Source organism: Hyperolius riggenbachi, chromosome 1 (assembly GCF_040937935.1).
Source record: "Hyperolius riggenbachi isolate aHypRig1 chromosome 1, aHypRig1.pri, whole genome shotgun sequence".
NCBI lineage: Eukaryota > Metazoa > Chordata > Amphibia > Anura > Hyperoliidae > Hyperolius > Hyperolius riggenbachi.
Window position 1 is genome coordinate 434,331,735 of NC_090646.1, and position 27,857 is coordinate 434,359,591.

General features: G+C 44.5%; 1 protein-coding gene across 3 annotated transcripts in view; it reads right to left on the bottom strand.

Annotated features, from left to right (window-relative positions):
• The window catches only part of PRXL2C (peroxiredoxin like 2C), a 32,447-nt gene extending 6,868 nt beyond the window's left edge, over positions 1–25,579 (bottom strand). The window contains exons 1-5 of one of the 3 annotated variants that reach the window (XM_068271429.1): positions 25,316–25,579; positions 24,952–25,020; positions 19,102–19,155; positions 18,203–18,308; positions 7,338–7,469 (exon numbers count right to left, since the gene is read on the bottom strand). In XM_068271429.1, the coding sequence (XP_068127530.1) occupies positions 7,338–7,469; positions 18,203–18,308; positions 19,102–19,155; positions 24,952–25,020; positions 25,316–25,510 (556 nt within the window). In that variant the 5' untranslated portion in view covers positions 25,511–25,579. The remainder of the gene's footprint in view (positions 1–7,337; positions 7,470–18,202; positions 18,309–19,101; positions 19,156–24,951; positions 25,021–25,315) is intronic. The other 2 variants (XM_068271430.1, XM_068271431.1) reach the window with 2 other exon arrangements.
• Positions 25,580–27,857: the final 2,278 nt, after the last annotated feature.

Here is a 27,857-nt window from a genome sequence, read left to right on the forward strand (position 1 = left end):
GGTAGATATGATCTCACCCATCCTGACATCCAGGCATTCCTGGATGTCAGGATGGGTGAGATCATATCTACCCTGTCAGCATGCCACATTCTGTGCTGGGGAGAAATCCAACAGCCCACCCAGCCTCCCCACCCAGCTCTCTCTCAGCGGTTACCGGAAACACCGGAGAGCTGGACTGCGTATCTAGCCCACCCATTCAGCTGTCTATGGCTTTGATCAATGCGTAGGGAGCATTTAGAGCTGGATGGGCTGGCTAGATGGCACTGCCCTTCCAGCCTGCCTACTGTGACATCACTAGAAGAGGTGATTGTCCACGGGTGAAGAAGCAGAAAGGAGAGGCAATGGACGGTCCAGCTGGGGGCGGGAACATCAGTGGAGTAGACATGACAGACAGGTCAGCTGGGGGTGGTGACGTCAGTGGCTCAAGGGTGGTGAACCTATTAACATTCATGACCTTACACGATTTAGGCTCTGGCTATCTTAACATCCTTAGCGGCATGTGTCAGGCATATCGCTCTGTGGCCCCAGGAGTCCCCCATAATAAATGTTTTATCCCAAATGATTGTATACCATTTAGCTAGCACTAGGCTAGCTAGTACTAGTGTCGGGCACCCGCCGCTCCCCTGCGATCCCCCCCCCGATCACCCGGTTTATACATTACCCCCCGGATCGCTCAGCCTCCCTGCACAGCTCCGGTCTCTCTATGGGGAGGATCGGGTTTGCGCATGACGTCATGTGCGATCCTCCCCATAGTGAAGACCGGAGCTGTCCGGGGAGGCTGCGCGATCGCTGGATCCAGGCTGGGCAATGTATACAGGGGGAGCGGCAGGGATCAGGCATTTGTACTAATTAGCCTAGTGCTAGCTAGAGGGTTTCAGCCACGGGATCTCTGGGGGGGGGGGGGACTGGCGGGGCAAAAAGTGGCAAAACCTCCTGAGTGGCGTAACACACCACACCACCCACAGCCTCAGATCAACATGATCTAATAACTTAGTCTACCCCAAAATCTTTATTATTATTCTTTATTTATATTTATATAGCATCACCATCTTCCGTAGCTCTGTGCATAGTACAAAACAAATAGTGGGGAGCACGTATACATATACAGTTAGGACATTCAGCAATACAAATATGGACATTATTGATGTGTGGTATGAGACATCACCAATACTCGAACATGTTCATATGATAAATTACATCAGAATCAGAGCCTTCTGTCATGCTGCCCCTACCCTGTGAAACACTCAGTAAGCAGCGCCATCCCTGGAAGTGTTAAAATCTTGATTAAAAGTCCACCTATTTAGTCTGGCATTTACAGACCGGTAATTTTCTTCCTTTATAACATAATCCTACCTGTCGCTTATTACGGAGTCTGAGACAAGCAATGCACTTAGAGACCTATGGAAGAAAAGCACTTTACAAATGATGTTGTATAAAGTAAGGGCACCAGAGACTTTGTAGTTTACTTGTGGTCAATGATCTGACGCCAGCTAAAGCTTATTGTGGCACTATGTATGGCTGTCTCAGAACCCCACTGTCATCACAGCCACAATAGTGTTGAAACAAGAAACACTGGTAGAGTACTTTTCTTTTTTTCACTCTACTGCAGGGGTCAGGAACATTTTTTTGGCTGAGAAAGCCATATCCGCCACATATTTTAAAATGTAATTCCGTGAGAGCCATACAATATGTTTCAAACTGGGACAATAGGGCTCACGTCCCTGTTGCTATGGTAATACAGTTGATCCGCCGGGCAGCGGAAGTGTCAGGCACTTCTTCAGCTTCTCTTGGGTTTCAGCAACATCAGCAATTTCCATGAGAGCCAGACAGGAGAAATAGTGACTAACAGCTTGTACAATTAGCTAGCTGACTTGCGGGATTGATTCACTTTGTAGGACAAGATCCCCACACTTTTGCCCAATAGGCTGCCTGTCAAGTGACAGGCAGACTATTGGGTCAGTCAAACTGAGGGGAACTCGTCCTACAAAGTAACTGGACTTGACCGGGTCCAGAGTGGGACAATTGGAGCAGTCGTCTGTTTTGGGGTAGTGGGAGTAAGTTAGTAGTGCGTGCTACAGCTGTAGCATGCCTACTTTGAACATTTTACTTGCGCTGCCACACTAAGCTGTGCTGCTTGAGCAGTGTAGCTTGGTGAATCAACCTCTATCTGTGAGCCAGATGTAGCCATCAAAAGAGCCACATATGGCTCCCTACCTCTGCTCTACTGGATAATGGACTTTATGTTTGGGTGTTTCATGGTAAACGTGGAACACCCCTTAGAGGTTTCCTGAAGCGTTTAATGATCCTTTATAGCAAGTCTTCCGGTGCGAGTTATTATTGCAAGGTGTGCTTCACCTTGTATCCTTTTTATTCTTGCTGCATGAACTGCTGATGTAGCACCGACGTCGGCTTGTTATTGAGATCAAAGGCTCTGCTGTCCAGACAAGCAGAGGAAAAAGCCTATTATATAATTACTTTATTTTCACCTTGGGTTCAAATTTAAATAATCGTACTTGCCTGGCTGTTGCACACTTCTATGTCTTTAATACTTTCTGAATCACAAAGCCCAGAACAAGTATGCATCACACAATCTAACTTTATTGGTATGTTGTCCCAGGGATGTGGCTTAGAAGCTAGTGATGGAAAACCATCAGCAATACAGGAAATGTGTATTTTTTAAGTAGAAGAGGATGATTGCAGCTTTCGTATTACTTTCATTTCAGATTTCCTTTAAATCATATTCCCTCTTCAGTATGCCAGAGGGAATTGCTAATTTTCCTTTCTAGTGTAACACTACTGAAAATATAGACTTCTACACTTCCTAGTGGAGTGCACTGATTTCTACTGCAGTTTGTGAATGAAATATTATATATATATATATATATATATATATATATATATATATATAATATCCCATGGTTTTATTTTATATTTAAACATTTACAAACTAGATTGAACTTTTTGTTGCCTCTGCTCAGTGCCAGCCTAATAAGAGTCCCAGAGTTAGAAAAGGGTCAATAGTTCATGTATTGTATCTCCCTCTGATCTCAGAAGTTGTATTCTGTCAGGAAAACATTTATGGCTGTAATTTGCTTATCAGCGATGTTTACTATATTCCCGACAAGACACCGACAAGACAGAAGCAGTCACTTCCATGCCTAAAAATTAACTCTTTCAGGCAGCAAAATAAAACAAGTATAAAAGCCAGGTTATTAATATGTCTTGCACTGTACATACACGTTTATCTCATCATGTCACATGTCGCCTCGGGTACACTTTAAAGTAAATGGCATCTCCCATGTTTTCAGCAGTCCTTCCAACTTTAGCGTGGGGAAAATTACTTCCACTCAACAGTGTGCAAAATGCACTAATGGCAATGTAGCTAGCTTGCAGAGCAGCTAAGCAGCTTTAAGGGCTGGTGCACACCGAGCGGCTTTTTGGGCGTTTTCAGATCCGCTTGTGGCTGCGGATCTGCTTGGTCAATGTATCTCAATGGGGTGGTGCACACCAGAGCGGGGGGCGTTTTGCAGAAACGAAAAATGCCTGGGTGAGGCATTTTTTGGATTGCGGGTGCGTTTCTGCCTCAATGTTAAGTATAGGAAAAACGCAAACCGCTCTGAAAAACGGCACTTCAGAGCGGTTTTGCAGGCGTTTTTGTTACAGAAGCTGTTCAGTAACAGCTTTACTGTAACAATATATGAAATCTACTATACTGAAAACCGCAGCAGCAATCCGCAAAACGCTAGCAAAACGCCTCATAAAAATAAAAAAAAGAGTTTAAAAATCTGCTAGCGTTTTGCGGATCTGCTAGCGGGTTTTGGTGTGCACCAGCCCTAACTTAGTGCCATTAGACTTAGGCTTAGTTTACAGTGAAAAAGCATGTGCAATGTACACATGTACAATGGGTTCAGGCATCCATATGTTAATGAAAATTAAGGTGAACAGGCAATCAAGGGGGCCAACAGGTAGACCAGCCATTTCCTCAAAATATAAATTAGAGAGCATATCAAGGGTGCTTTTCCATATTAGTGGACCACATCTGCTGACTGTCAAAGAGAGAGGGGACTCTTTGACCAGGACTCTCTTTGGCTGGTCTACCTGTTGGCCACCTTGGTTGCCTGTTCACCTTAATTTTCATTAAAGGAGTTCTTTCGCGAAAAAAGTAGGCAGTTAAAAAATGTGACAGATGACAGGTTTTGGGCCAGTCCATCTTTTTAAAGGGGATTCTCAGGGCTTTCTTTGTTTTCAACAGCATTTCCTGAACAACAGTTGCAAAATCTAACTGGCATAATACTGTGCAAGTGATTAGGGAGGCCGGCTGGTATCTTGCTATTTTGGCAGTTAAACTGCTGTTCAGGAAATGCTGTTAAAAACAAAGAAAGCCCTGAGAATCCCCCTTAAAAATATGGACTGGCCCAAAACCTGTCATCTGTCACATTTTCTAACTGCCTACTTTTTTCTTGAAAGAACCCCTTTAACATATGGAAGCCTGAACCCATTGTTCATCAATTAAAACTCTTACTATGTAGTGTATGGACGCTAGGATTTGTGCTCACTACAAATGCGGTGAATGGACGCTAGCTACTTGTGCCCACTGCACATATGTTCTTACAATGATTATTGCTCTCTTTTTTCAGATATAAGTGAGTGTATTTTTTATTTGCCTTCCAACAGCAATATTCTTGCTGGTTTTGCCTACAGCTATGTATCTTGTGTCAATTGTAATATATGTATAATCCTTTGTTAGATTGATACAACATTATGTACTTGATGAATCTTTGAATGCTTTGTCAAAGGTTTTTAACTCTTATGAGGCACTGTAGACACAATAACGGAGCCAATTTGCACTCCAAGCTTGATTATATTTAGGTGGTGATGTAATGCTGCTTAATGGACCAATCACGAGTACGCACAGTATTAGGGGAACTTGTGTTTCCGGTAGGCGTTCCAGCAGCAGGGAGATACAGACTACCGTACGTTCCATTCCTATTTATCAGCACAATGCGAACGTGGTTTAACTTCCGCTTCCGCCGTGCGCTCCATCTCCATTTATTGACACAATGCGAACGCGGCTTAACTTTCGATTTCGCCGCGTGATCTCCCGCCCACCCAGACTAGTTATCCAATAAATGGACTTTACCCATTGTGATTTTTAGCTCTTAAGCAACTCCCTACCCACAATGCACCGCTCCTGAGGAAGTGGTCCTTTGAACCACGTCACGCGTGGAGCGTCTTGTGTGCCTCCCTCCACCCTTACTTCATGGCTGCCTACATATTTAATCCTAGGCTATGTATGTATATACCCTTTATTCACTGGCATTGTTGATCCCTATATGCACTGTCCATGTATGACCATAATCACAATCTCTTATGTTCGATGAGCATAATTTCAATGCACTAGCACTTTCATTTCTCTTGCACCACTTTTGTCTATAGGAAGTTTTATAGGTGTTTTGTATTGGTTTAGGCATCCCAGACAGGGTCCAGTATTGCTTAATATTGGGTTCAGACTCTGAACCCATATTGAGTATTTTTGCAGCCTGCAGGGCTCATTTTGATTATAGGAGGTGAGGCATTTTTGAATGTATATCCGCATATTATTATATTGTGGTGAGTTGCTGATGTCAGCACTTGTTTTAAATGATTTTAAGAGGTTTGTACAGAATATTCAATAAAGTTTTGTTATATTTTGATTTGGTAGTGCAGCGTTTCTCATGTTCAGGATTTCTTTCTCTTCTTGGCTTTTCATGTGGTTCTTTTGATCCTGAGGCTGGCACACCACAAAAAATTGAGAATGCTAATGCTTACATATCATTCTGCTTTAGCACACGATCAGGACTAGCAAATCAGAGAATTACATATCTATCAGGGCTGAGTCGGTCCAAAAATCCACCGACTCCGACTCTGACTCCTCAGTTTAGGATTCCACCGACTCCGACTCCTCTAATTTGCATATTACAATTTTGTTGATTAAAAGTATGTAACATGAAATTAGTCTCTTAACTGCCAACGCTTAGGAATTTTACAAGACAACTGAAGTGAGAAGGATATGTAGACTACTATATTTATTCCCTTTAGACTAAAACTAGTCCTTGGTAAGAGTACTTGTAAAAGGTACAAACCGGAACAAAGAACATCTATCAGGCCCTAGGCAATGTAAGTGTGGGTACATGTAAGAATGATGTGTAGGTACTCTGCAGGGGAATGAGGAGATTGTAAACAGACAACACCTCTGTGTTCAATGTGCACAGCATTCTCAGTGGATTCCCTGCAGCTCTGTGGGGAGTGCATATGTAGAGTATAGTACTACTGTGTAACAAAGTAAACCTGAGACAGATGAAATTAAAGTTTTATACATACCTGGGGCTTCCTCCAGCCGCCTTCAGGATAATCAGTCCCTCGTTGTCCTCCTCCACCACCTGGATCTTCTGCTATGAGTCCAGGTACTTGAGCCAGTCGGGCGTAGTGCGCATGCACACACTCCTCCGCCAGGAGCATACTACACCTGTGCAGCACTATTGCGCAGGTGCAGAACGTTCCTGGCTGTGGGAGCGGCATGCGGCCGGACAGCGCTGACTGGCTGAATTACCAGGACTCATAGCAGAAGATCCGGGTGGTGGAGGACAGCGAGGGACTGATTAGCCTGAAGGGGGCTGGAGGAAGCCCCAGGTATGTATAAAACTTTACTTTTCATCCGTCTCAGTTACCCTTTAATTTGTAGTCACCAAACCAAATTTTAACAACATATCAAATTATTTGATTTCATCAGCAAAGGGAGTGCATACATTTGCATAAATCAGCATCAATGCAGAATTATTTCCATCTCGTTGACCATCTCTATTAGTGACACAGCTACACATCAGGCTTTATTCTTACAGCATAGATGTTATTTAGTATATATAAGAGATTCCTGTGCACACATCATATATACAGTCACAATCAGATGTGTATATCTGACCTTAAAAATACGGGGACTGCTTTATTGAAGCAGCACAAGTAACTAATTTTGATTGGTTTATTTCATTTTTGTGGACTAAGCACAGCTATTACTGTATATATACTGTACATTATTTTTAATGACTATTATCTGAGAAATAGAACATTTTATCATATTTTCTATTTTAATTACAGTTACAAATTCATTAGGAGTCGGAGCATTTTTTCCCGACTCCAGGCACCCAAAATTGCCTGACTCCACGACTCCGACTCCACAGCCCCAAACTGATCACATGCTTCTCCATGAGCTCTCCTAGACATGACATCACTACTGGCCAAGCTTCTGTGGAAAACTCAAAGCCACAACCTGCCCCAATTCAAAGAATCATTACTTTACATACCTGGTCCTACTATGATTGCTCCCCCCTGTTGCGCTGGATCACCTTGAAAGTCAAATGCTGGACTTTTCATTGCTCTCCATATGCTTTTAATACTTCCACTGATATAGTTTGATTTTATATGAGGGCTTCTACCTAAAGAATTACATAATCACATTAAATTATTACAATTATGAGGAAACCCAAAGTACCAAAATAACACCCTCACATCCCTCCAAAATACACACAAAGATATCCATTGAGATTTAGGCTAGGGTCACACTGGGGCGTTGCATACCCTATAAAAACAGGATTGCAATGGAACGGAGGGGAAACGTCAAATTGTGCGATATATGTATGATGTGAAGCATACAGTTAATGAAAAGTAGGCTTCACTGCAACTGTACACATGCACATTAAAGTGGACCTGAACTCTTGCAATGGACAGAAGGGAAACAGAGATATGCACCCTGTATGTATTTAGAGAGTTTAGCCTGTTTAATTCCCCCTCATTTGTGTCTAATCACAAGTTGAGATTTGATCTCTCCCCTGTGTCACATGACTGCCACAGCAGAGATGGCAGATAAGCTCATTTGAAAGCACAAGGTGTTAACAATATGTCTGCTTCCATGAATCAGGAAGTATCAGCTGTAACAAAGAAATGTTTTTTTCTGTAAAGGTTATTATGCTGTTGTGTATCTTTTAGAGCAGAGAGGAGTCCACTTTAACTGGTACTGCAGAGCTTGCCTTACATTATGCCAAAAGATCCATCGCACCACACTACTAACGCCTATCATGCTGATGTGAGTGCTCTATAACAGCAATGCAATTACATTGTCTGAGGCAACACACCACAGGCAACTTGTTGATCATGGGTGTTTTGCTGCAATGCAAAACTGCATGGCAAAAATGCAAGTAATGCTTTCCTATGGGGTTGCTGCATTTTCAGGCGCCATCTTCAATACTGCATAGTTTTTAAGATACATCCACCCACAGTGAATGCTGATTGGACTAGAGCTCTGTAACTCAGTGACCCTGAGTCAGGCCCTGCAGTGTTCTCCCCAGGCTCTTTTAGCCAGGTAAAAACTACAAAACAGGAGGAGCGCGCCGTAGTGTGATACCTTTTAATCAATAAAAACTGCGCAAATATAAAATTGCACTTACTAGATGTATTAAAATGACAGGCATTCAGTGAGGCTTATTGCCTGAAGAGAAAACGTCCCCTCATCAGAGAAGAACCTGGGGCTGCAGTGGCCAGCGGCCTTGAGGACCACAGTCTTTTCGCCCCTTAAAGAGAATCTGTATTGTTAAAATCGCACAAAAGTAAACATACCAGTGCGTTAGGGGACATCTCCTATTACCCTCTGACACAATTTCGCCGCTCCTCGCCGCATTAAAAGTGGTTAAAAACAGTTTTAAAAAGTTTGTTTATAAACAAACAAAATGACCACCAAAACAGGAAGTAGGTTGATGTACAGTATGTCCACACATAGAAAATACATCCATACACAAGCAGGCTGTATACAGCCTTCCTTTTGAATCTCAAGAGATCATTTGTGTGTTTCTTTCCCCCTGTTCTCATGCACTGAAGTTTCAGGCTGCTTGTTTCTTCCTGCAAACAGCTTTGCCCTTGTCTGTAATTCTTCAGTATGTGAAAGCCCAGCCAGCTCAGAGGACGATTTATCCAGCTTGTAAAAGATAAGAGAGAAGAGAGAAGCTGCTCTAATCCTAAATAACACACAGGCAGTGTGCATAGACTGGGGCCTGGAAGGGGGAGTTCATAGCAGAACCACAACACTGAAGAACTTGGCAGCCTTCCAGACACAGGCTGACAAGTCTGACAGGGGAAAGATACATTGATTTATTACAGAGACTGTGATAGCAGAAAGTGCTGCAGTAAGCCAGAACACATTAGAATAGCTTTTTGAACTTGTAGGATGATAAAAAACAGGATGCAATTTTTGTTACGGAGTCTCTTTAAGGACCAGAGACTTTTTTTCCATTCAGACCACTGCAGCTTTCACGGTTTATTGCTCGGTCATACAACCTACCACCTAAATGAATTTTACCTCCTTTTCTTGTCACTAATACAGCTTTCTTTTAGTGCTATTTGATTGCTGCTGCGAGTTTTAGTTTTTATTATATTCATCAAAAAAGACATGAATTTTGTCAAAAAAATGACTTTTTTACCTTTCTGTGCTGACATTTTTCAAATAAAGTAAAATTTCCTATACATTTGAGCGCAAAAGTTATTCTGCTACATGTCTTTGATTAAAAAAAAAACCATTCAATGTATATTTATTGGATTGGGTAAAAGTTATAGTGTTTGCAAACTATGGTGCCAAAAGTGAATTTTCCTATTTTCAAGCATCTCTGACTATTCTGACCCCCTGTCATGTTTCATGAGGTGCTAAAATTCCAGGATAGTATAAATACCCCCCAAATGACCCCATTTTGGAAAGAAGACATCCCAAAGTATTCAGTGAGAGGTATGGTGAGTTCATAGAAGATTTTATTTTTTGTCACAAGTTAGCGGAAAATGACACTTTGTGACAAAAAAAAAAAAAAAGTTTCCATTTCTTCTAACTTGCGACAAAAAAAAAATGAAATCTGCCACAGACTCACTATGCTCCTCTCTGAATACCTTGAAGTGTCTACTTTCCAAAATGGGGTCATTTGTGGGGTGTGTTCACTGTCCTGGCATTTTGGGGGGTGCCTAATTATAAGCACCCCTGTAAAGCCTAAAGATGCTCATTGGACTTTGGGCCCCTTAGCGCAGTTAGGCTGCAAAAAAGTGCCACACATGTGGTATTCCCGTACTCAGGAGAAGTAGTATAATGTGTTTTGGGGTGTATTTTTACACATACCCATGCTGGGTGGGAGAAATATCTCCGTAAATGACAATTTTTTGATTTTTTTTTTTACACACAATTGTCTATTTACAGAGATATTTCTCCCACTCAGCATGGGTATGTGTAAAAATACACCCCAAAACACATTATACTACTTCTCCTGAGTACGGCGATACCACATGTGTGGCACTTTTTTGCACCCTAACTGCGCTAAGGGGCCCAAAGTCCAATGAGTACCTTTAGGATTTCACAGGTCATTTTGCGACATTTGGTTTCAAGACTACTCCTCACGGTTTAGGGCCCCTAAAATGCCAGGGCAGTATAGGAACCCCACAAATGACCCCATTTTAGAAAGAAGACACCCCAAGGTATTCCGTTAGGAGTATGGTGAGTTCATAGAAGATATTTTTTTTGTCACAAGTTAGCGGAAATTGATTTTAATTGTGTTTTTTCACAATTGTCCATTTACAGAGAGATTTCTCCCACCCAGCATGGGTATGTGTAAAAATACACCACAAAACACATTATACTACTTCTCCTGAGTACGGTGATACCACATATGTGACACTTTTTTGCAGCCTAGGTGCGCTAAGGGGCCCAACGTCCTATTCACAGGTCATTTTGAGGCATTTGTATTCTAGACTACTCCTCACGGTTTAGGGCCCCTAAAATGCCAGGGCAGTATAGAAACCCCACAAGTGACCCCATTTTAAAAAGAAGACACCCCAAGGTAATCCGTTAGGTGTATGGTGGGTTCATAGAAGTTTTTATTTTTTGTCACAAGTTAGTGAAAAATGACACTTTGTGAGAAAAACAATAAAAATCAATTTCCGCTAAAATGGGGTCACTTGTGGGGTTCCTATACTGCCCCGGCATTTTACGGGCCCAAAACCGTGAGTAGTCGGGAAACCAAATTTCTCAAAATGACTGTTCAGGGGTATAAGCATCTGCAAATTTTGATGACAGGTGGTCTATGAGGGGGCAAATTTTGTGGAACCGGTCATAAGCAGGGTGGCCTCTTAGATGACAGGTTGTATTGGGCCTGATCTGATGGATAGGAGTGCTAGGGGGGTGACAGGAGGTGATTGATGGGTGTCTCATGGGGTGGTTAGAGGGGAAAATAGATACAATCAATGCACTGGGGAGGTGATCGGAAGGGGGTCTGAGGGTTTGGCCGAGTGATCAAGAGCCCACACGGGGCAAATTAGGGCCTGATCTGATGGGTAGGTGTGCTAGGGGGTGACAGGTGGTGACAGGAGGTGATTGATGGTGTCTCAAGGTGTGATTAGAGGGGGGAAATAGATGCAAGCAATGCCCTGGCGAGGTGATCAGGGCTGGGGTCTAAGGGTGTTCTGAGGGTGTGGGCGGGTGATTGGGTGCCCTAGGGGCAGATTAGGGTCTAATCTGATGGGTATCAGTGACAGGGGGTGATTGATGGGTAATTAGTGGGTGTTTAGGGTAGAGCACAGATATAAACACTGCACTTGGGAGGTGATCTGACATCGGATCTGCGGGCGATCTATTGGTGTGGGTGGGTGATCAGATTTCCCGCAAGGGGCAGGTTAGGGGCTGATTGATGGGTGGCAGTGACAGGGGGTGATTGATGGGTGGCAGTGACAGGGGGTGATTGATGGGTGATTGATAGGTGATTGACAGGTGATTAGTGGGTTATTACAGGGAAGAAGAGATGTAAATATTGCACTGGCGAATTGATAAGGGGGGGTCTGAGGGCAATCTGAGCGTGTGGGGCGAGTGATTGGGTGCCCGGAAGGTCGCAGATTATGGTCTATTCTGATGGGTAACAGTGACAGGTGGTGATAGGGGGTGATTGATGGGTAATTAGTGGGTGTTTAGAGGAGAGAACAGATGTAAACACTGCACTTGGGAGGTGATCTAACATCGGATCTGCGGGCGATCTATTGGTGTGGGTGGGTGATCAGATTGCCCGCAAGGGGCAGGTTAGGGGCTGATTGATGGGTGGCAGTGACAGGGGGTGATTGATGGGTGGCAGTGACAGGGGGTGATTGATGGGTGATTGATAGGAGATTGACAGGTGATCAGTGGGTTATTACAGGGAAGAAGAGATGTAAATATTGCACTGGTGAATTGATAAGGGGGGGTCTGAGGGAAATCTGAGCGTGTAGGCGGGTGATTGGGTGCCCGCAAGGGGCAGATTAGGGTCTGATCTGATGGGTAACAGTGACAGGTGGTAATAGGGGGTGATTGATGGGTGATTGATGGGTAATTAGTGGGTGTTTAGAGGAGAGAACAGATGTAAACACTGCACTTGGGAGGTGATCTGATGTCGGATCTGCGGGCGATCTATTGGTGTGGGTGGGTGATCAGATTGCCCGCAAGGGGCAGGTTAGGGGCTGATTGATGGGTGGCAGTGACAGGGGGTGATTGATGGGTGATTGACAGGTGATTGGCAGGTGATCAGGGGGGATAGATGCATACAGTACACAGGGGGGGGGGGTCTGGGGAGAATCTGAGGGGTGGTGGGGTGATCAGGAGGGAGCAGGGGGCAGTTTAGGGTTTAAAAAAAAATAGCGTTTTTAGATAGTGACAGGGAGTGATTGGGTGATTAGGGGGGTAATTGGGTGCAAACAGGGGTCTGGGGGGTGGGCAGGGGGGGGTCTGAGGGGTGCTGTGGGCGATCAGAGGGAAGGGGGGGGCAGGATCAGTGTGTTTGGTGCAGACTAGGGTGGCTGCAGCCTGCCCTGGTGGTCCCTCGGACACTGGGACCACCAGGGCAGGAGGCAGCCAGTATAATACACTTTGTAAACATTACAAAGTGTATTATACACTTTGTATGCGGCGATCCGGGTGCTAGTAACCCGCCGGCGCTTCTGAACGGCCGGCGGGTTACAGCGCAGGGGGGGGGGGGCGGAGCCAGTCGCCGGCGGCTGATCGCGTCACGAATGACGCGATCGCCTAACCACGCCCGCCACCGCCGATGGGCGTATTGCGATCGTTTGGGCCCAGCCCTTGCCGCCGCCCATCGGCTTAAGGCGGTCGGCAAGTGGTTAAAAATAGCCTGTGTGTGGAACCTTCCTTTGACTTTGTTGATATCTCTGCTACAAGGGTTCAGCACCGGCACCCATTCCTATCAGGTGTGCGATCTCTTCGGTTGGATGAGATACAACCTGCACTACTTTTCTGTACAACCCATTCCTCATTGCAATTCACTGGCTACTGTAAAAATGTTTTTTACTAAAACACCTTTTAGACAAGAGAAAACCGGAAGGAGAAATACATCACTAGATCTGTTTGACAGTATTGCATTTCCATAGGAAACCATTGAGTGCTCACTCGCCCTGCTGTTGGTATGACAGCAGAGCTCTGTGAGCCGGTCAGGAGCCAATGTCAATGGCTCCTGACCCTGTCATCAATGTAAGCCAGTCTCATTGAAAATCGGCTCCTGACCGTCTAACAGAGCTCTGCCGTTGTAGAGATGGCAGAGTGGGTGGCCTGAGGCGACGGGTGTGCGCTGTGAATGGTAGTAGAGGGCTTTCGTCGGTAGTATGTGCGGTTTCTGGTACCAGCGGTCTCTGGTCCTTAAAGGAATCATCAGGCACCCCCCCCCCCCCCTCCGCTCTACTTACCTGTGGCTTCCTCCAGCGCCGCTGTCAATAAATCACACGTTGTCCGTGGTGTACTGAGCAGGCGCAGTTTGGGCGTTTTTACGCATTCCCACTAGTGCAGGAACATTAACACATACATTTTACGCATTACTTGTTCGATGCGTAAAAATTTACGCATTGAACCAGTAACGCGTAAAAATGTATGTGTTAATGTTCCTGCACTAGTGGGAATGCGTAAAAACGTACGCAATGCGGCCCGCCGACCTCCGAGGTTGGAAAGCTGGCAGCGGGGGACTGGAGCAGCAGTGAGTGACTACGAGGGCACAGGATGGCTGCATGAGGCTGGTAGAAGCCCCAGGTAAGTGAAACTAATTTTTTTATTTTGCTTGAACCTTCCCTTTAATGTAGCATTCTATTCAATCCTGCAGAGCCCGGACATAGGCCGTGTTTTGCCTATAGCAACCAACAATGAAGAAGACACATGCAACGATTTATCAAGACAAGTGCAAGTAAGAACTGTTATCCAAAACAAGAATGAGGTTTACCTATTTACCAAGGTAGGTGCAAATAAAACAGCAAGAATAATGGGGCAGTTGCCCTGAGCAACCAATTGGGTTTCAACAAAGATTTTAACTTCAATTACATTTTTTGCAAAGCTGCCATATCATATTTTCAAACCACCAGATCCTCAAAATCAGTCACAAACCGACTGCTCATATGCAACGTAGGTTTACAAGGTTGTAGATCAGTTAATGTACAAATTAAAACTTACTTTTATGCTACCATTGCTGAAGAATCAGCTGTGTAATATTGATGCCTTTTATTTAGATCTTTCAGAGTATAGCAGAAAGCTGCATAAAACTGGTACCTTTCAAATCTGCAAATAATTAATCAACATAGCTGTGTGCGGAGTAAATGTAATATTACACTATATCATTAATCTAGACACCGACAGAGTAGGTGAAACACTAATTATCTGACTAATAAACTGCCCAGCGCGGCTTTTTAATGACATTCCATTTAACAATCATCACCAGAGATGTGAACTTAAATTCCAATAGGTATTTTTTTCTTTGCTCTTCAATGAGTGGAATTAACATGAGCTGAACTGGAAGTTTGCCCAGGACTAATCAGATCTGGAAGGAGAAGGGCTTATTCACACAGGGGCTTACCCAACATTTACAGCCAGCATCTGAATGAGGGCACATTTTGTTGGCGTTTATGTGGGATTTCCTTTTTTTCGAAGCATTTGGTGAGCATTTAACCACTTAAGCCCGAAGGGTTGTTTATTTTTTGCATCTGAGCAACTTTTAACTCTCATTCATTTGCCAATAACTTTATCACTACTCATCACAATGAATTGGTCTATAGCTTGTTTTTTCCGCCACCAATTAGGCTTTCTTTGGGTGATACATTTTGCTAAGAATTATTTTATTCTAAATCCATTTTAACAGGAATATTAAGAAAGAAATGGAAAAAAGTAATTATTTCTCAGTTCTTGGCCATTATAGTTTAAAATTAATTCATGCTACCGTAATTAAAACCCATGCATTTTATTTACCCATTTGTCCCGTTTATTACACCATTTAAATTATGTCCCTATCACAATGTATTTTATTTGGAAATAAAGGTGCATTTTTTCAATTTGCATCCATCACTATTTACAATCCCATAATTTAAAAAAATTATATTAATGCACTCCTTTGACATGCTTATTTAAAAAGTTCAGACCCTTAGGTAACTATTTATTTTGTTTTGTTTTTTAATTGTAATTTTTTTTTTCTATTACTAAAAATGTTATTTGGGTAATTTGTGGTGTCAGAGGTAAACAGCTAATTTTAAAGAGGAGCTGTTAGGTATAAAGTCTCAGAGGAAAAAAAACACATATATCAGTAGCTAAAGATTGGCTGTACTTACATTACATATGCATTTCACTGTCCACGTTTGGATTTCACAGAATTTTTATATAGTATCTGCAGAGAATGATGGGCCTGACAGCTCATAGCAGGTTCCAGGTTTGTCTGTCTCCTATGAAGCCAAATGTGTCGTCATGTCCTGCCTGCTTCCTGATGATTCCACTCAGAAAAAAATACAACACTACTGTGCAGTGAATATTAATTAGCCATGTGGCTAGGAACAATAGCGGACTCATGTAGTATACTCTGCATGATTTTTCAGTGCTGGCTGTTGTAACATGAGACTGTAACTTCTCACTAGCAGCCGAGGGGAGGACCCAAGAAGCCCCAGAATGCTTTGCAGTATGGTATGCGGCCTGTCGTCCTTTTAAGAGCTTGGGTCTAACATCCTTGCTGTTCAGCACACATCAAAAGTAAGAGAGATTTTTAACTTCAGTATTGCCTTTTTGGCTTCCTTCTAAACTGTTTAACACAGGAGAATAGAGGTTTAAATTAGCTTTTGCAGCCTGACAGTTACTCTTTAAATGTAAAATAATGCATTTGTTTAATAAAAAACACATGTGGGTGTAGTTTTATTATTTGGCCACAAGATGGCCACAGTCAAAAAGTCCTGGAAACGTATGATCAGGCTTCCAGGACGCATTAGGAAGAGGGGAATCTTTTTCACAATCAGAAAAACAGCAGCCTCTGTTAAGAGGCTGTTGGTTTTTCTGCGGGGGGCTTCGATCAGTGAATGGGATCTAAAATCCCATTCATTGATCGCTGGGCTAATGGCCGGTGGCGGGAGTGCAATAGGCCAGCGGGAGTGCACGCAGCCCAACTGGACGAGAATGTTCGTCCAGGTGGGCTTAAGTGGTTAAAGAGAACCCGAGGTGGGTTCTAAGAATCCTAATTGCACACAGAGGCTGGGTCTGCATATAATCACCAGCCTTTGTTGCTATACAGTTCCCCCCACAGGCCCCCCTGCGCTCTGCTGTGACCCCATAAATCATACGCCGTGCTAAGCGACATGCAGCGTGTGTCGATAGCTGGCTGTTTATGTCTGTACGGTCAGTCTCGCCGCTCTCCCGCCTCCTCTATGCTGCCGCTCCCCGCCCGCATCCCTTCCCTCCAATCAGCATTACCCGGCAGTGGAAAAAAGCAACATGTCAACTATCTCAGATGTGACTCCATGGGGTGGGGTGCCTCTTTAATACCTGTATTGAACGTTAGGAAACCCCCAGCCAGAGCATGGGAGCAGCTGACAGGCGGTAAATTCACCCTCTCCAGTCTTCCGCATGAGGCCTTGTTCACATTGCGTTCCAATCGCATTAGCGTTTGCGTTTGGCATTTTTTATGTATTTTTTTTCGATTCCTGGCGATTTCTGTGAGTTGGGAATTTTTTGTAAGAGTTTTTGTAAGCGCTTCTTGGGCGTTTTGCGATTTCTAAGTGTCCTAGGCCTTATATTTAAAGGGAAAAGAACCTAAAAATCCTGGAAACACCAGGGAAAAAAAACACCTATGAAATCGATGGCAAAAATGCTTTTTCTAACGCTTTGCGCTTTTCCTATACCTCCCATTATTGCAAAATCGCCCCGAAAAATGGTCCATGGAGCATTTTTCCGATCGATAAAGGGAACGGAACGCCCCAATCTGAACTAGCACATAGGAAAGCATGGTGTAAGCGCTTTCAGTGTGAACGAGCCCTTAAAGTGAACCTGAGATGTAAAAACAAAAGCAATTATACTTACGGTACTTGGAATTTCTTCTTCTCATCTGTAGGCCGTGGGCTCCCCTGCCATCCTCCTGCATTAGCGATACAGTGCATCCTGCCTGAAGCACCGCATCGCACAGTAAAAAACAGGCATTCAGGCAGCCCCACCCTGTTGCGGGGGTGTTCCCTGTCTGGCTGAGCAGGAAGTGAAGCGTGCTTGTGATCACTTTCTGCTTCGGGTATGCGGAGGTGCACGGAAGCATATAGTTAAAATATGCTTCCGCGCATGCGCACCGGTGATTTTTTTAAAAGTCTATGCATCGCCATAGACTGACATGACCTGCGGGCCGATGCAGCATCGCCACAGCGTTTACATAGTTTTGGACCTGCGTCGCACTTCCGTCACGTCGTAACACCGCAGTATGTGCCCAGTGGTGGGGTGCAGTAAAAATACCGCAGCTTAAAGGTGTGAAAGGGCCCTGATTCAGCAAAGTCCTCGACTTGGCCAGTCATGCTCAACTGTGCATGTGTGACCCTATGTACAGTTTTTTAAGATACAAAACAATTTTGTATCTACGTTTAGGCACAGATATGAGTGGAAGGTACCCACACTACACGGACTACAACAGAATAAAACTAGCTTCAGTCTCTACTGAGGGGTACTTGCTACGACCTATTCCCAGTAGTACTAGGTAGACTTTGGCATTCATAAAGAGGTTATGTTCTAATACGATTTAGAAACAATGCTGTAGAACACACCTATAATCTAACACTGGTACAGTAGAAAAGCTAGTGCTAGTGGAATATCTTATAAGCATTATTATGCTTCAAAAAATATTAATACCTGAAGAGGCGGAGCTTTCCCCCCTTTTCATTCCAAGCTTGCTGTATATTTCTCTGTTACTATCGACATAGATTTCATGAGGATACCCTGTTGTGGAGCAAAATTGCTGGAATAGTGAAAAGAAGAGAGTTTACGGTTTGGTTTCAGTGTAAACAGTGCAGGATCAGAAAAATATACTTTGTATTCATATACTTATTGATTTTCTTTCATTTAATCTGTGCACCAGTAATGGATAACAAACAACTGACTACAATTGAGATGTCTGTATCAAACTCAGGAGCCATAAATGTTTTTTTTTATGTCTTTTGTCTCTGCCCCCCCCCCCCCCCCCCCAGTTCTGGATACAATGAAATGTTAAAAGGACAACTCTCAAATAATAAGCTTTTCTCAGGATAATAAATAGAAGTGACTTTGTGCTAAAAGACTGTAGCTTTAAAAATAAATTAGTGGCCCGCTCCCCTGCTATACCTGCAGGACACTGTCCCATAAAAATAGTGACAGCGTTGTGCTGCAGAAGAGACCACCGCTTCACAGGGGACACCATTCTGGAAAGAAATGTGTGGCACAATCTAATTACTGGACCTCCTCACAGTGCTCAGCAAACCACATGGCCGCAGCAAGATAGACAGCTCGCTCCTCTGTTCACAAATGCTGCAATGTGCCTGCGCTGAAGCAGGGCCCTCTGACTCGATGTTTACAGATCTATTGGAGTGGAGTGTGGAGTCTTGGGGCGCAGAGACCAGCAGTTGTGGCACTGCTCTTCATTTAGTGAATGCTGCTCTCATCCAGTTTTGTCTTACATATTGCATTTACTCCAATTCGAATACAACAAAAGTGCGCATTTGTGAAGAATAAATGTAGTTTGTATGTTGGTTTAAACAAAGAATTCATTATGTTACCTGAATGTGGAGATGTGATGACTGTCCAATGACTATAAGTCTGACATCCGCTTTCTAAACAAACAGCACAGACATGTTAGATGTAAGATACATTATGCACAGTAGGCTATAGCAATCAAGAACAATTGCAAAGTTCAATTCTTTGGACTACTCAGGTTGTTCCTCATTGCTTGTCATAAGATACATCAATATGTGAGTGAGTTGAGGTTTTTTGCATTGGACAATATAATAACATTGCTAATGTGATGCGATTATATGGCAATGGCACGTTACATGGGTGCGTAAGCAGTGCGTTGCAGTTGGATCTACCCACATAATATAAGGGATGCTGGTGGAAGTGGACAACATGGGCATTTACAGTTGTGGTAAAGCATACTTTGTATGTACTGCATGCATTACATCAAACTAGTAACACACAATTCAACTTTTCCCCTCTGTCGCAATCCTGTTTTTAAAGGGTATGCAACACCTAGTGCGAACCTATCCATGATTTCTAGAAGCGCTGCACATCTTTGTTCAAACATGTGCAAACACAGGGGGATTTTTACAATTCTTTCACCTCTAAAGTAAATTGAAAAATGTGGAAGCCAGTCTCCTAAGGCCTGGAACCCACTAGGAGCGCTTTTGTGAGCGCTCTGTGATTTGAAAAGCTCTTGCTAATGTACTGCTATGGGTGTGATCACACTTGAGTGATGTGATTTTATAAAAATTCCCCATAGCATTGCATTAGCAAGAGCTTTTTCAAATCACTAGTGATAAGAAAAGGCTTCTAGTGGGTTTCAGCCATCAAAATGCAGGTTTTTTTTTCCCTTTTCTATTTGTGTATTTCAAACTACTCTTGTTAATAGATGCAGTTTTTTCTCCAACAAATCTACTTTCCTGGCTAGAATGCCTAGCTTCTTGACAATGCAGAGTATAGAGCAGCAAAAGATGGGCTCTTGCCTCCCCGCCGGATTCCAGCATTGTTCGACCATCTTGTACGTCTCCTGCTCCCTCTAGCTCCAGCATCTCACTCTTTTCATGTAGCGTGTAATCACATTACATGCGGTAGGAGAAGACATGTGAAAGCACAGCACTGGACTCTGGTGGAGAGGTGAGAGCACAGCTATGCTCTGCATTTCCACACTGGGATCGGGGAGTGCAGAAAGGGAGTTTGCAACAATGCAACAGTATCCGTGAGTTGTTTGTATCTCAGAGTGTGTGAGGTTTTTTTTTTGTGTGTGTGAGGGGGCGGGGGATGGATTTCCTGGGGCTGATCCTATGTGGGGGACCAGAGTGGTGCTGGAGTAATGTCACATGGTGGATTGAGGGTAAGTGCTGAGAACAATGCTCTTGGGCAAAGTAATCAGCTAGGATCGGGATGCTGTACACACGTTGGATTCTAGGCAGAGGTGGTTGTTATCAGCCACCTCAGCCAAGTGTCATCTAGCGTGTGTATGCAGGTTTAGCTGTAGTTTCCTCTCAGGGGGATGGGAGGAGAGGGATCCAAATTAAAAAGAAAAAAATTCTTGGCCATGTATAATAATCTTTGCCTCAGTATCAAGCAAGCATCCATGGAGTGGAGGTTTGATGTGCTTAGACTTGTAGTGCCTCTGCACAAGTAGACACTCCAACCAGCTTCTTCTTCAATCAAGTCAGCACCATCATCCCCCTTCCTAATCGCGCTTTTGTGCGAAGATATCCTATCTTTCAGTGCTTGGGTCGTTTTACCCACAAAACTTAGTCCACATGGACATTTCAGTAACTATACTACAAATAGGGAATTACAATCATAATACCCATTCGTATAAAATTTACGGCCACTAGAGGGTTGAGTATTAGGCCCCGTTCACACTGCACGCGTTTGTGTCCGTTTTTAAGGTACGCGTTTTGTGTGCGTTTTGCGAGGGCCAGAAAAATCAATGCAAAGGTATGGCCCTCGTTCACATATACGCGTGGCAAACGTATGCGTGGCAGAAACGCATAGTTGGATGCATTTCTGTGCGTCGCGCACAGAAACGCATTATAATGAAAGTCAATGGGCGCGCACTAAAAACGCATGGCATGCGTTTTTGTATGCGTATTCGGAGGTGCGTTTCTCGTCGGAAGTGTAGCTGACTCTTCCAGGTATGATCAAAAACGCATAAGGAAAAAACGCATACAAACGCATTACAAAAACGCGTACAAACGCATGCGTTTTTCCAGTGCGTTTACTACATGCGTTCTGCACATTTTCCACACGCACATAATATGAACAGGGCCTAAAGCAGCCTAGACCCAGATGCTCTAAACAGCTACAGAAATGTCTCAAACCTCCCCTTTCTGGGAAAAGTTATTGAAAAGGCTGTCTACCTCCAACTTGAAGCCAGGCTCTCCAGAAACAGCATCCTTGACCCTCTTCAATCTGGCTTCAGGAAATATCACAGCTGTGAAACAGCCCTCACCCAGATTTGCAATGATCTGCTCATGGCAAGAGACAAAGGCCAATATTCCATCCTGATTTTGCTTGACCTCTCAGCGGCTTTTGACACAGTCGATCATGAAAACTTGCTCAACAGGCTACAAGAGTACTGTGGCATAGATGGCATTGTTCTCCGGTGGTTCAACTCCTTCCTGGCTGGCAGAACACAAAGGGTAGCCTTAGGGCCCTTCCTCTCCAACCCTGTACCACTGAAATACGGTGTACCTCAGGGTGCAATATTATCCCCTTTACTTTTCACCATATACATGCTGCCTTTTTAACAATAAAGAACTATTTTTACTGCTGATGGTGCTGACTTAATAATCTTTGCCTACCTGTGATGCACACTGACTGATATTTGCAGTATTGGACGGTCCTTTGTCTCTCCATTGTCTGAATGGACTGTATCATAGAGACACCACTTTGTTTACATTAATGTTATGGTTACCTTATGTGCTGTTTGGTATGCTGACTCTTTCTCCCTTCAAAGCTGTGGCTGCAGTGCTGAAGACAGCACAAATCCCGATACCCATCTCTATCCCATAGGGAAACAAGGGCAGTATGACAATCACCATTTTCATCAGCAATATATCCAGATTGCTAAAGGTTTATAAATCAGTTGCACATTGTGAAGGCATGTACACACTGCTGCCCTTTTAAAATCGCATGCGATTTTTAAATCGCAAGCCTTCATGAGAATTGAAAAAGCGCATCGCACCAGTGTGTACAGGTCTTCGCGATTTTCATTATTTTTCAAAAGACCTTGCGATTAAAAAGCGCATGTGATTTGAAAAGCGCAGCAGTGTGTACAGGCCCTTACGTGATGCAAATTTGGTTGCCATTTTTATTCACACTGAAAAACTGGATTAATCTGGAGAGTCATATTATTGATCCAGTTTCAATCTGTATACAAATCGCAACAAAGTTTGCATCAAGAAGAAAGGTGTTGCAATTTGTTGATCATTTCTACTGATTACAGCAGAAAGGTAGGAAATATCAGACCAGATACTCTAGGTTCAGTACATGCAAGTTGATATATGGCGGCAATATTACCGGGACTTACACCAGCAGAATACTATGCGTTGTGCAATTAGCAAGCACATTGATACATGAGTAAGGTGAGTGTTGCTATGGTAACACATTGTCACTTGCATAATGCGGATTACCATAGCAACACTGGTGTTACTTATGTACTGGAGGATCACACTGATTGTGTAAGACACGGCATTCGGCATACGTCCAGGCAAAAAAACAAAAACAAAAATCCACTTACCTGGGGCTTTCTCCAGCCCCTGGCCGCCATCCTGTGCCCTCACCGCAGCTCCGGTGGCTCCCGGTCTCCTCCGCTGCAGATGCCCACCTCGCCGTGTCAGTTTCTTGTGCGCTCCACCACGCAGGTCACGGAATCGCGCTGACGTCATCAGGACGGTACTGTGCAGGCGCAGAACTACTGTGTCCTGATGACGTCAGCGCTACCACATGACCTGCGTGGTAAAGCGCACAAGAAGACGACCTGGAAACCCGACTGGGCGAGGTCGGCATCTACAGCGGAGGAGACCAGGAGCCACCTGAGCTGCAGCGAGGGCACAGGACGGCTGCCAGGGGCTGGAGGAAACCCCAGGTAAGTGGATTTTTGTTTTGTTTTTTTCGCCTAGACGTATCCCTTAAAAGCTGACAGAACCGACAGGTTTTGGGACAGTCCAGGGTTTTCTTTGTTTTCAACAGCATTTCCTGAACAGCAATTGCAAAGTCTGACTGACAAAATAGTGTGCAAGTGAGTAGGGAGGCGGGCTGGTATCTTACTATTTTGGCAGTTAAACTTCTGTTCAGCAAATGCTGTTGAAAATAAAAAAAAAAAACCTGAGAATTCCCCATTAGGAGGTGGACTGGCCTGTCGGTTCTGTCAGATTTTAACTGTCTACTTTTTTCGCGATAGTGGTCCTTTAACGGCCTTTAGTGAATCAGCCCCATAGTGTCACTTACATTTCTGCTTAAAATAGCATACTTTTTTTCCAGGAAAATCCTGTCAGCAATGCAGCGTGCAGCAACGCGCTCAGTGTGAATGTACCCTAAAGGCAACAATAGTGGGGATACTATAACTAATCCAGCACATCAAGACAGGATTTTCCAAGAAAGGAAAAGTCTGCTATTATAAGATTGCAGACACTCCTGGGTCATAATAACATGTATAAAAGTTGCTAAATGTCAGTTATCAGTCGAGTAAGTGTGTTTCTTGCTGGTGTAGTGACACTCTCTGTAACATATCACGTTTTCCTACCACATCATCACGTTTTCTGGCTCGCATGCGCAATTCGATCCTGTGCTGCCATATTTTCTATCAGCTTATGCTGCTGATATTTGAGGCCAAATATCTCTGCAATCATGCCTCCTACACACCATAAATTTTGAGGGAACCCCCCCAAGCTACGTATGTGCCAAATTGCATCCTGAGATATGGCATAGTAACCTATCTTGTGAACCAGCAGGGTTCGAGGGTTTCAAATTGGTACAGGGGTACCTTGGGGGTCCCCTCTCTAACCTTAAAATGACTGAGGACTTTATTTGAAAAAAAAAAAAGCACAGGTTGTTTACCAATTTGTAAAGTAAAACAACAAATTAAAAAAAAACAAATACTCTTTTGGTAGGTGCTGCATGCAACTGCAATCACACAGAAACGAACTTAGGGCTGGTTCACACTTGGTACTTTGGTAGCGCTTTGCTGATCGCCGGCAACCAGCAAAGTGCTGCTGCTGATGTATCCCTATGGATACATTCACACTGTAGCATTTGCAAATGCGCTTCATGCAGTTCTTTGGGGATGAGTGCCCTGTGAATCTCGTTCTATTGAATGGGATTCACAAGCGCAAATCACGGTAAAATTGTGAGATTTTGTACGCCAACTTGCGATTTCGTTCAAATGTGAACTGGCCCTTACACAAGGTAAGGATGGTAAATTCTATCTACACTCAATAGAAACTCCGTCGCATCATGCAAGTACCCACAGTAAAAAAAATAAATCTGGATCAGCATAACCACTAAACTACAGGTTTTTTTTTATAATTCCACTGTTGATGATGCACACAGGGGCATAGCAATAGGGGGTGCAGAGGTTGCGACCGCATCAGGGCCCTTGGGCCATAGGGGCCCTCCCTTAACTGCAGTATTAGCTTTCTATTGGTCCTGTGCTCATCATAATCACTTCTATAGATATTTTGAATAGTGGTAATCTTTAACAGACTGTTCCCCATCCCCTTCTTGCACCTCTGACACTGTAGTTGCCATTGGCAGGTGTAGGTGCACCTGATCAATTGTTAAGTATAGAGTGCTTAGGGGGGGGCAATGTAAATGCATACAGACATTATTACTACATTTTTGTTTATGTAGAATTAGTAGTAGTATTTCAGCTGTACCTGGAGAAAACTTTTAGGAATGTTGGCCAGATCCTCCACGTACTCTTTACAAGTATAGCATAAGAAATTCTGTCACGAAGGTAGCGAAAAAAAAAGTTAGTATCCTAGCAACCATTTATACAATCAGTCCCAGTACAGCGTGTACATACAGCAAATGAAAACATACTAGAGTGACCTGCAACACTACACATGCAGAACATCACACACAACGATCTTAATACTGTAGTGTTTAATTACACAGTGTTTGCTATTAGTGACATGCATGTATTTCAGCTGTATAATAACTCAAACAGTTTTGAAGTAACTTGTTGTTCTAGAAAGATGAAGCATGCATAGAAGCTTGCAGGTCAAGGCTCTGGCTTACCCTAACGAAGATTATGATTGCCTTCGTATCCCTGTAAAGGTCTCCGAATTGTGAGCTCCTGCCATTCCTGTCCCTCACCAGGCAGCTGGCTGCCAGCTCTAGATCTGGGTGGTACAGCGGTGCGTGCAGCTCTACACCCCTCTCCTCCACATTTCTACCTATCTGCTGGGTGACTGGAGTGCTTATTGAGTCCATGTTCTGTCTCGTTTGCAGTCTGGAATCCAGACTGTTCTTCCCAGGCGCTCAGGACTGTGGAAATAGTTTGTAACTAGCAGGCACTTGTGTGGGCGGGGCTTCCCTGGGTGCAGCCGTATACAGTACAGATTAACCCTGTCTGCCCCAGATATAGGTTTTGTGACAATTACATTTATTCTTACACATGGATAAACTCAGCCACATTGTTTTGTTTTTGTCTTGTTTTTTTTTTTGTTTGTTTGTTTTTTCAGGGCTGGAAAAGAAAAGTATCAGCTGGGTAATATCCATTCATTTCCTAAGTAGAATCCTAACTTCTGTCCTACAGGTGGCATGTCCTTTTAACAACGCTTGCATTTTGCTTGTTTCCATGCTCTGTCTAGGTGAGAAAAGCATAGTCCAATTCTGATTGATCGCATGAATGAACATGTATATGCTGTGTGTACACCTAGCAAATGTTCTTCTCATCCAGAGAAAAGATTGTTCCCGATCATTTGGTGTGATTTTTATTAAATTCCAATTTTTTTCTATCAGTTGTAGATCGATTGAACAGTGTTGGGGGGTCGGGAGGGGTAGAGCCGGAGCACGTGCTCCAGATCTATTAAAATGTACCCAGGCCAGCCTGCCTAGCATCACCGCCAGCCAGGCCACAGCATCACCGCCAGCCAAACCAGCACAGCCCATCATCACCGTCAGCCAGGCTACAGCATAACCGTCAGCCAGGACACAGCATTACCGCCAGCCAGGCCACAGCATCACCGCCATCCAGGCCACAGCATCACCGCCAGCCAGGCCACAGTATCTTCGCCAACTAGGCCACAGCATCATCGCCAGCCAAACCAGCACAGCCCAGCATCACCACCAGCCAGGCCACTGCATCACCGCCAGACAGTCCAGCATCACTGCCAGTCAGCCTACAGCATCACCGCAAGACAGCCCATCATCACTGCCAGACAATCCAGCGCAGGCCAGCATCACCGCCAGCCAGGCCACAGCACCATCACTAGCCAGACCACAGCATTTAGTCAGGCCACCGCACCACTGCCAGCCAGGTTACAGTATCAATGCCAGGCCAGTCAAGCCAGCTGAAGACAACACAGAAGCCAGGTGGGGCCACAGCATCACTGCCAGCCAGGCCACAGCATAATCACCAGCCAGTACAGCACAACCCAGCATCACCACCAGCTAGGCCAGCATCACGCCATCTAGGCTACAGCATCACCACCAGACAGTCCAGCATCACCTCCAGACAGCCCAGCATCACCGTCGACAGCCCAGAATCACCGCCAGCCAGGCCACAACTTCACTGACACCCTCCCCAGCACAGCCCAGCATCACCACCAGCCAGGCCACAGCAGCACCGCCAGCCAGGCCACAGCATCACCACCAGCCAGGGCACAGCATTACTGCCAGCCAGGCCACAGCATTCAGCCAGGCCACAGCAGCACCGCCAGCCAGGCCACAGCATCACCACCAGCCAGCCCACAGCATTACTGCCAGCCAGGCCACAGCATTCAGTCAGGCCACAGCATCACTGCCAGCCAGGCTACAGCATCACCGCCAGGCCAGCAGCCAGTCCACACAGCATCACTAGGCCAGCCAAGGACAACACAAAAGCCAGGTGAGGTCACAGCATCACTGCCAGCCACGCCACAGAGCATAATAGCCAGCTAGCCCAGCACAACCCAGCATCACCAACTAGGCTACAGCTTCACTACCAGAGAGCCCAGCATGACCACCAGACAGCCCAGCATGACCATCAGACAGCCCAGCATGACCATCAGACAGCCCAGCATAACCACCAGACAGCCAAGCATCACCACCAGACAGCCAAGCATCGCCACCAGACAGTCCAGCATCAACGCCATACAGCCAAGCACCACTGCCAGCCAGGCCAGCATCCTGCCAGCTAGGCTACAGCTTCAATCACCACCAGACAGCCCAGCATGGCCCATTGCATTTCCAGATTAGGGACTTTATCACTTGTATAACCAAGTTTGTGGTTTATGCCCTTCTGTGTCCCTGCTCCTTCTTCTATATAGGGAAAACGACTCCTCCAATGCAAGAAAGATTGGTAAAGCATGTGCAGTTTATGCATAAAGGTGAGGGGGGTGTACCTAGACTTGTCAAACATTTTGAGGAGGTGCACGGCAGTGACCCCTCCCATCTAAAAATCATGGGACTGGTCGCTGTCGTGACCCCAAGAAGAGGGAGTGATCAGGACCGACTCCTCTCACATAAGGAATTCTATTGGATTCCTTAAACTGAAGCCATGGGGCCCCTTGGTTTTAATGACAGGAATGAATTAAGTGTCTTTCTGGAGAGATAGATCTAACCTCTGCTCTGCAAA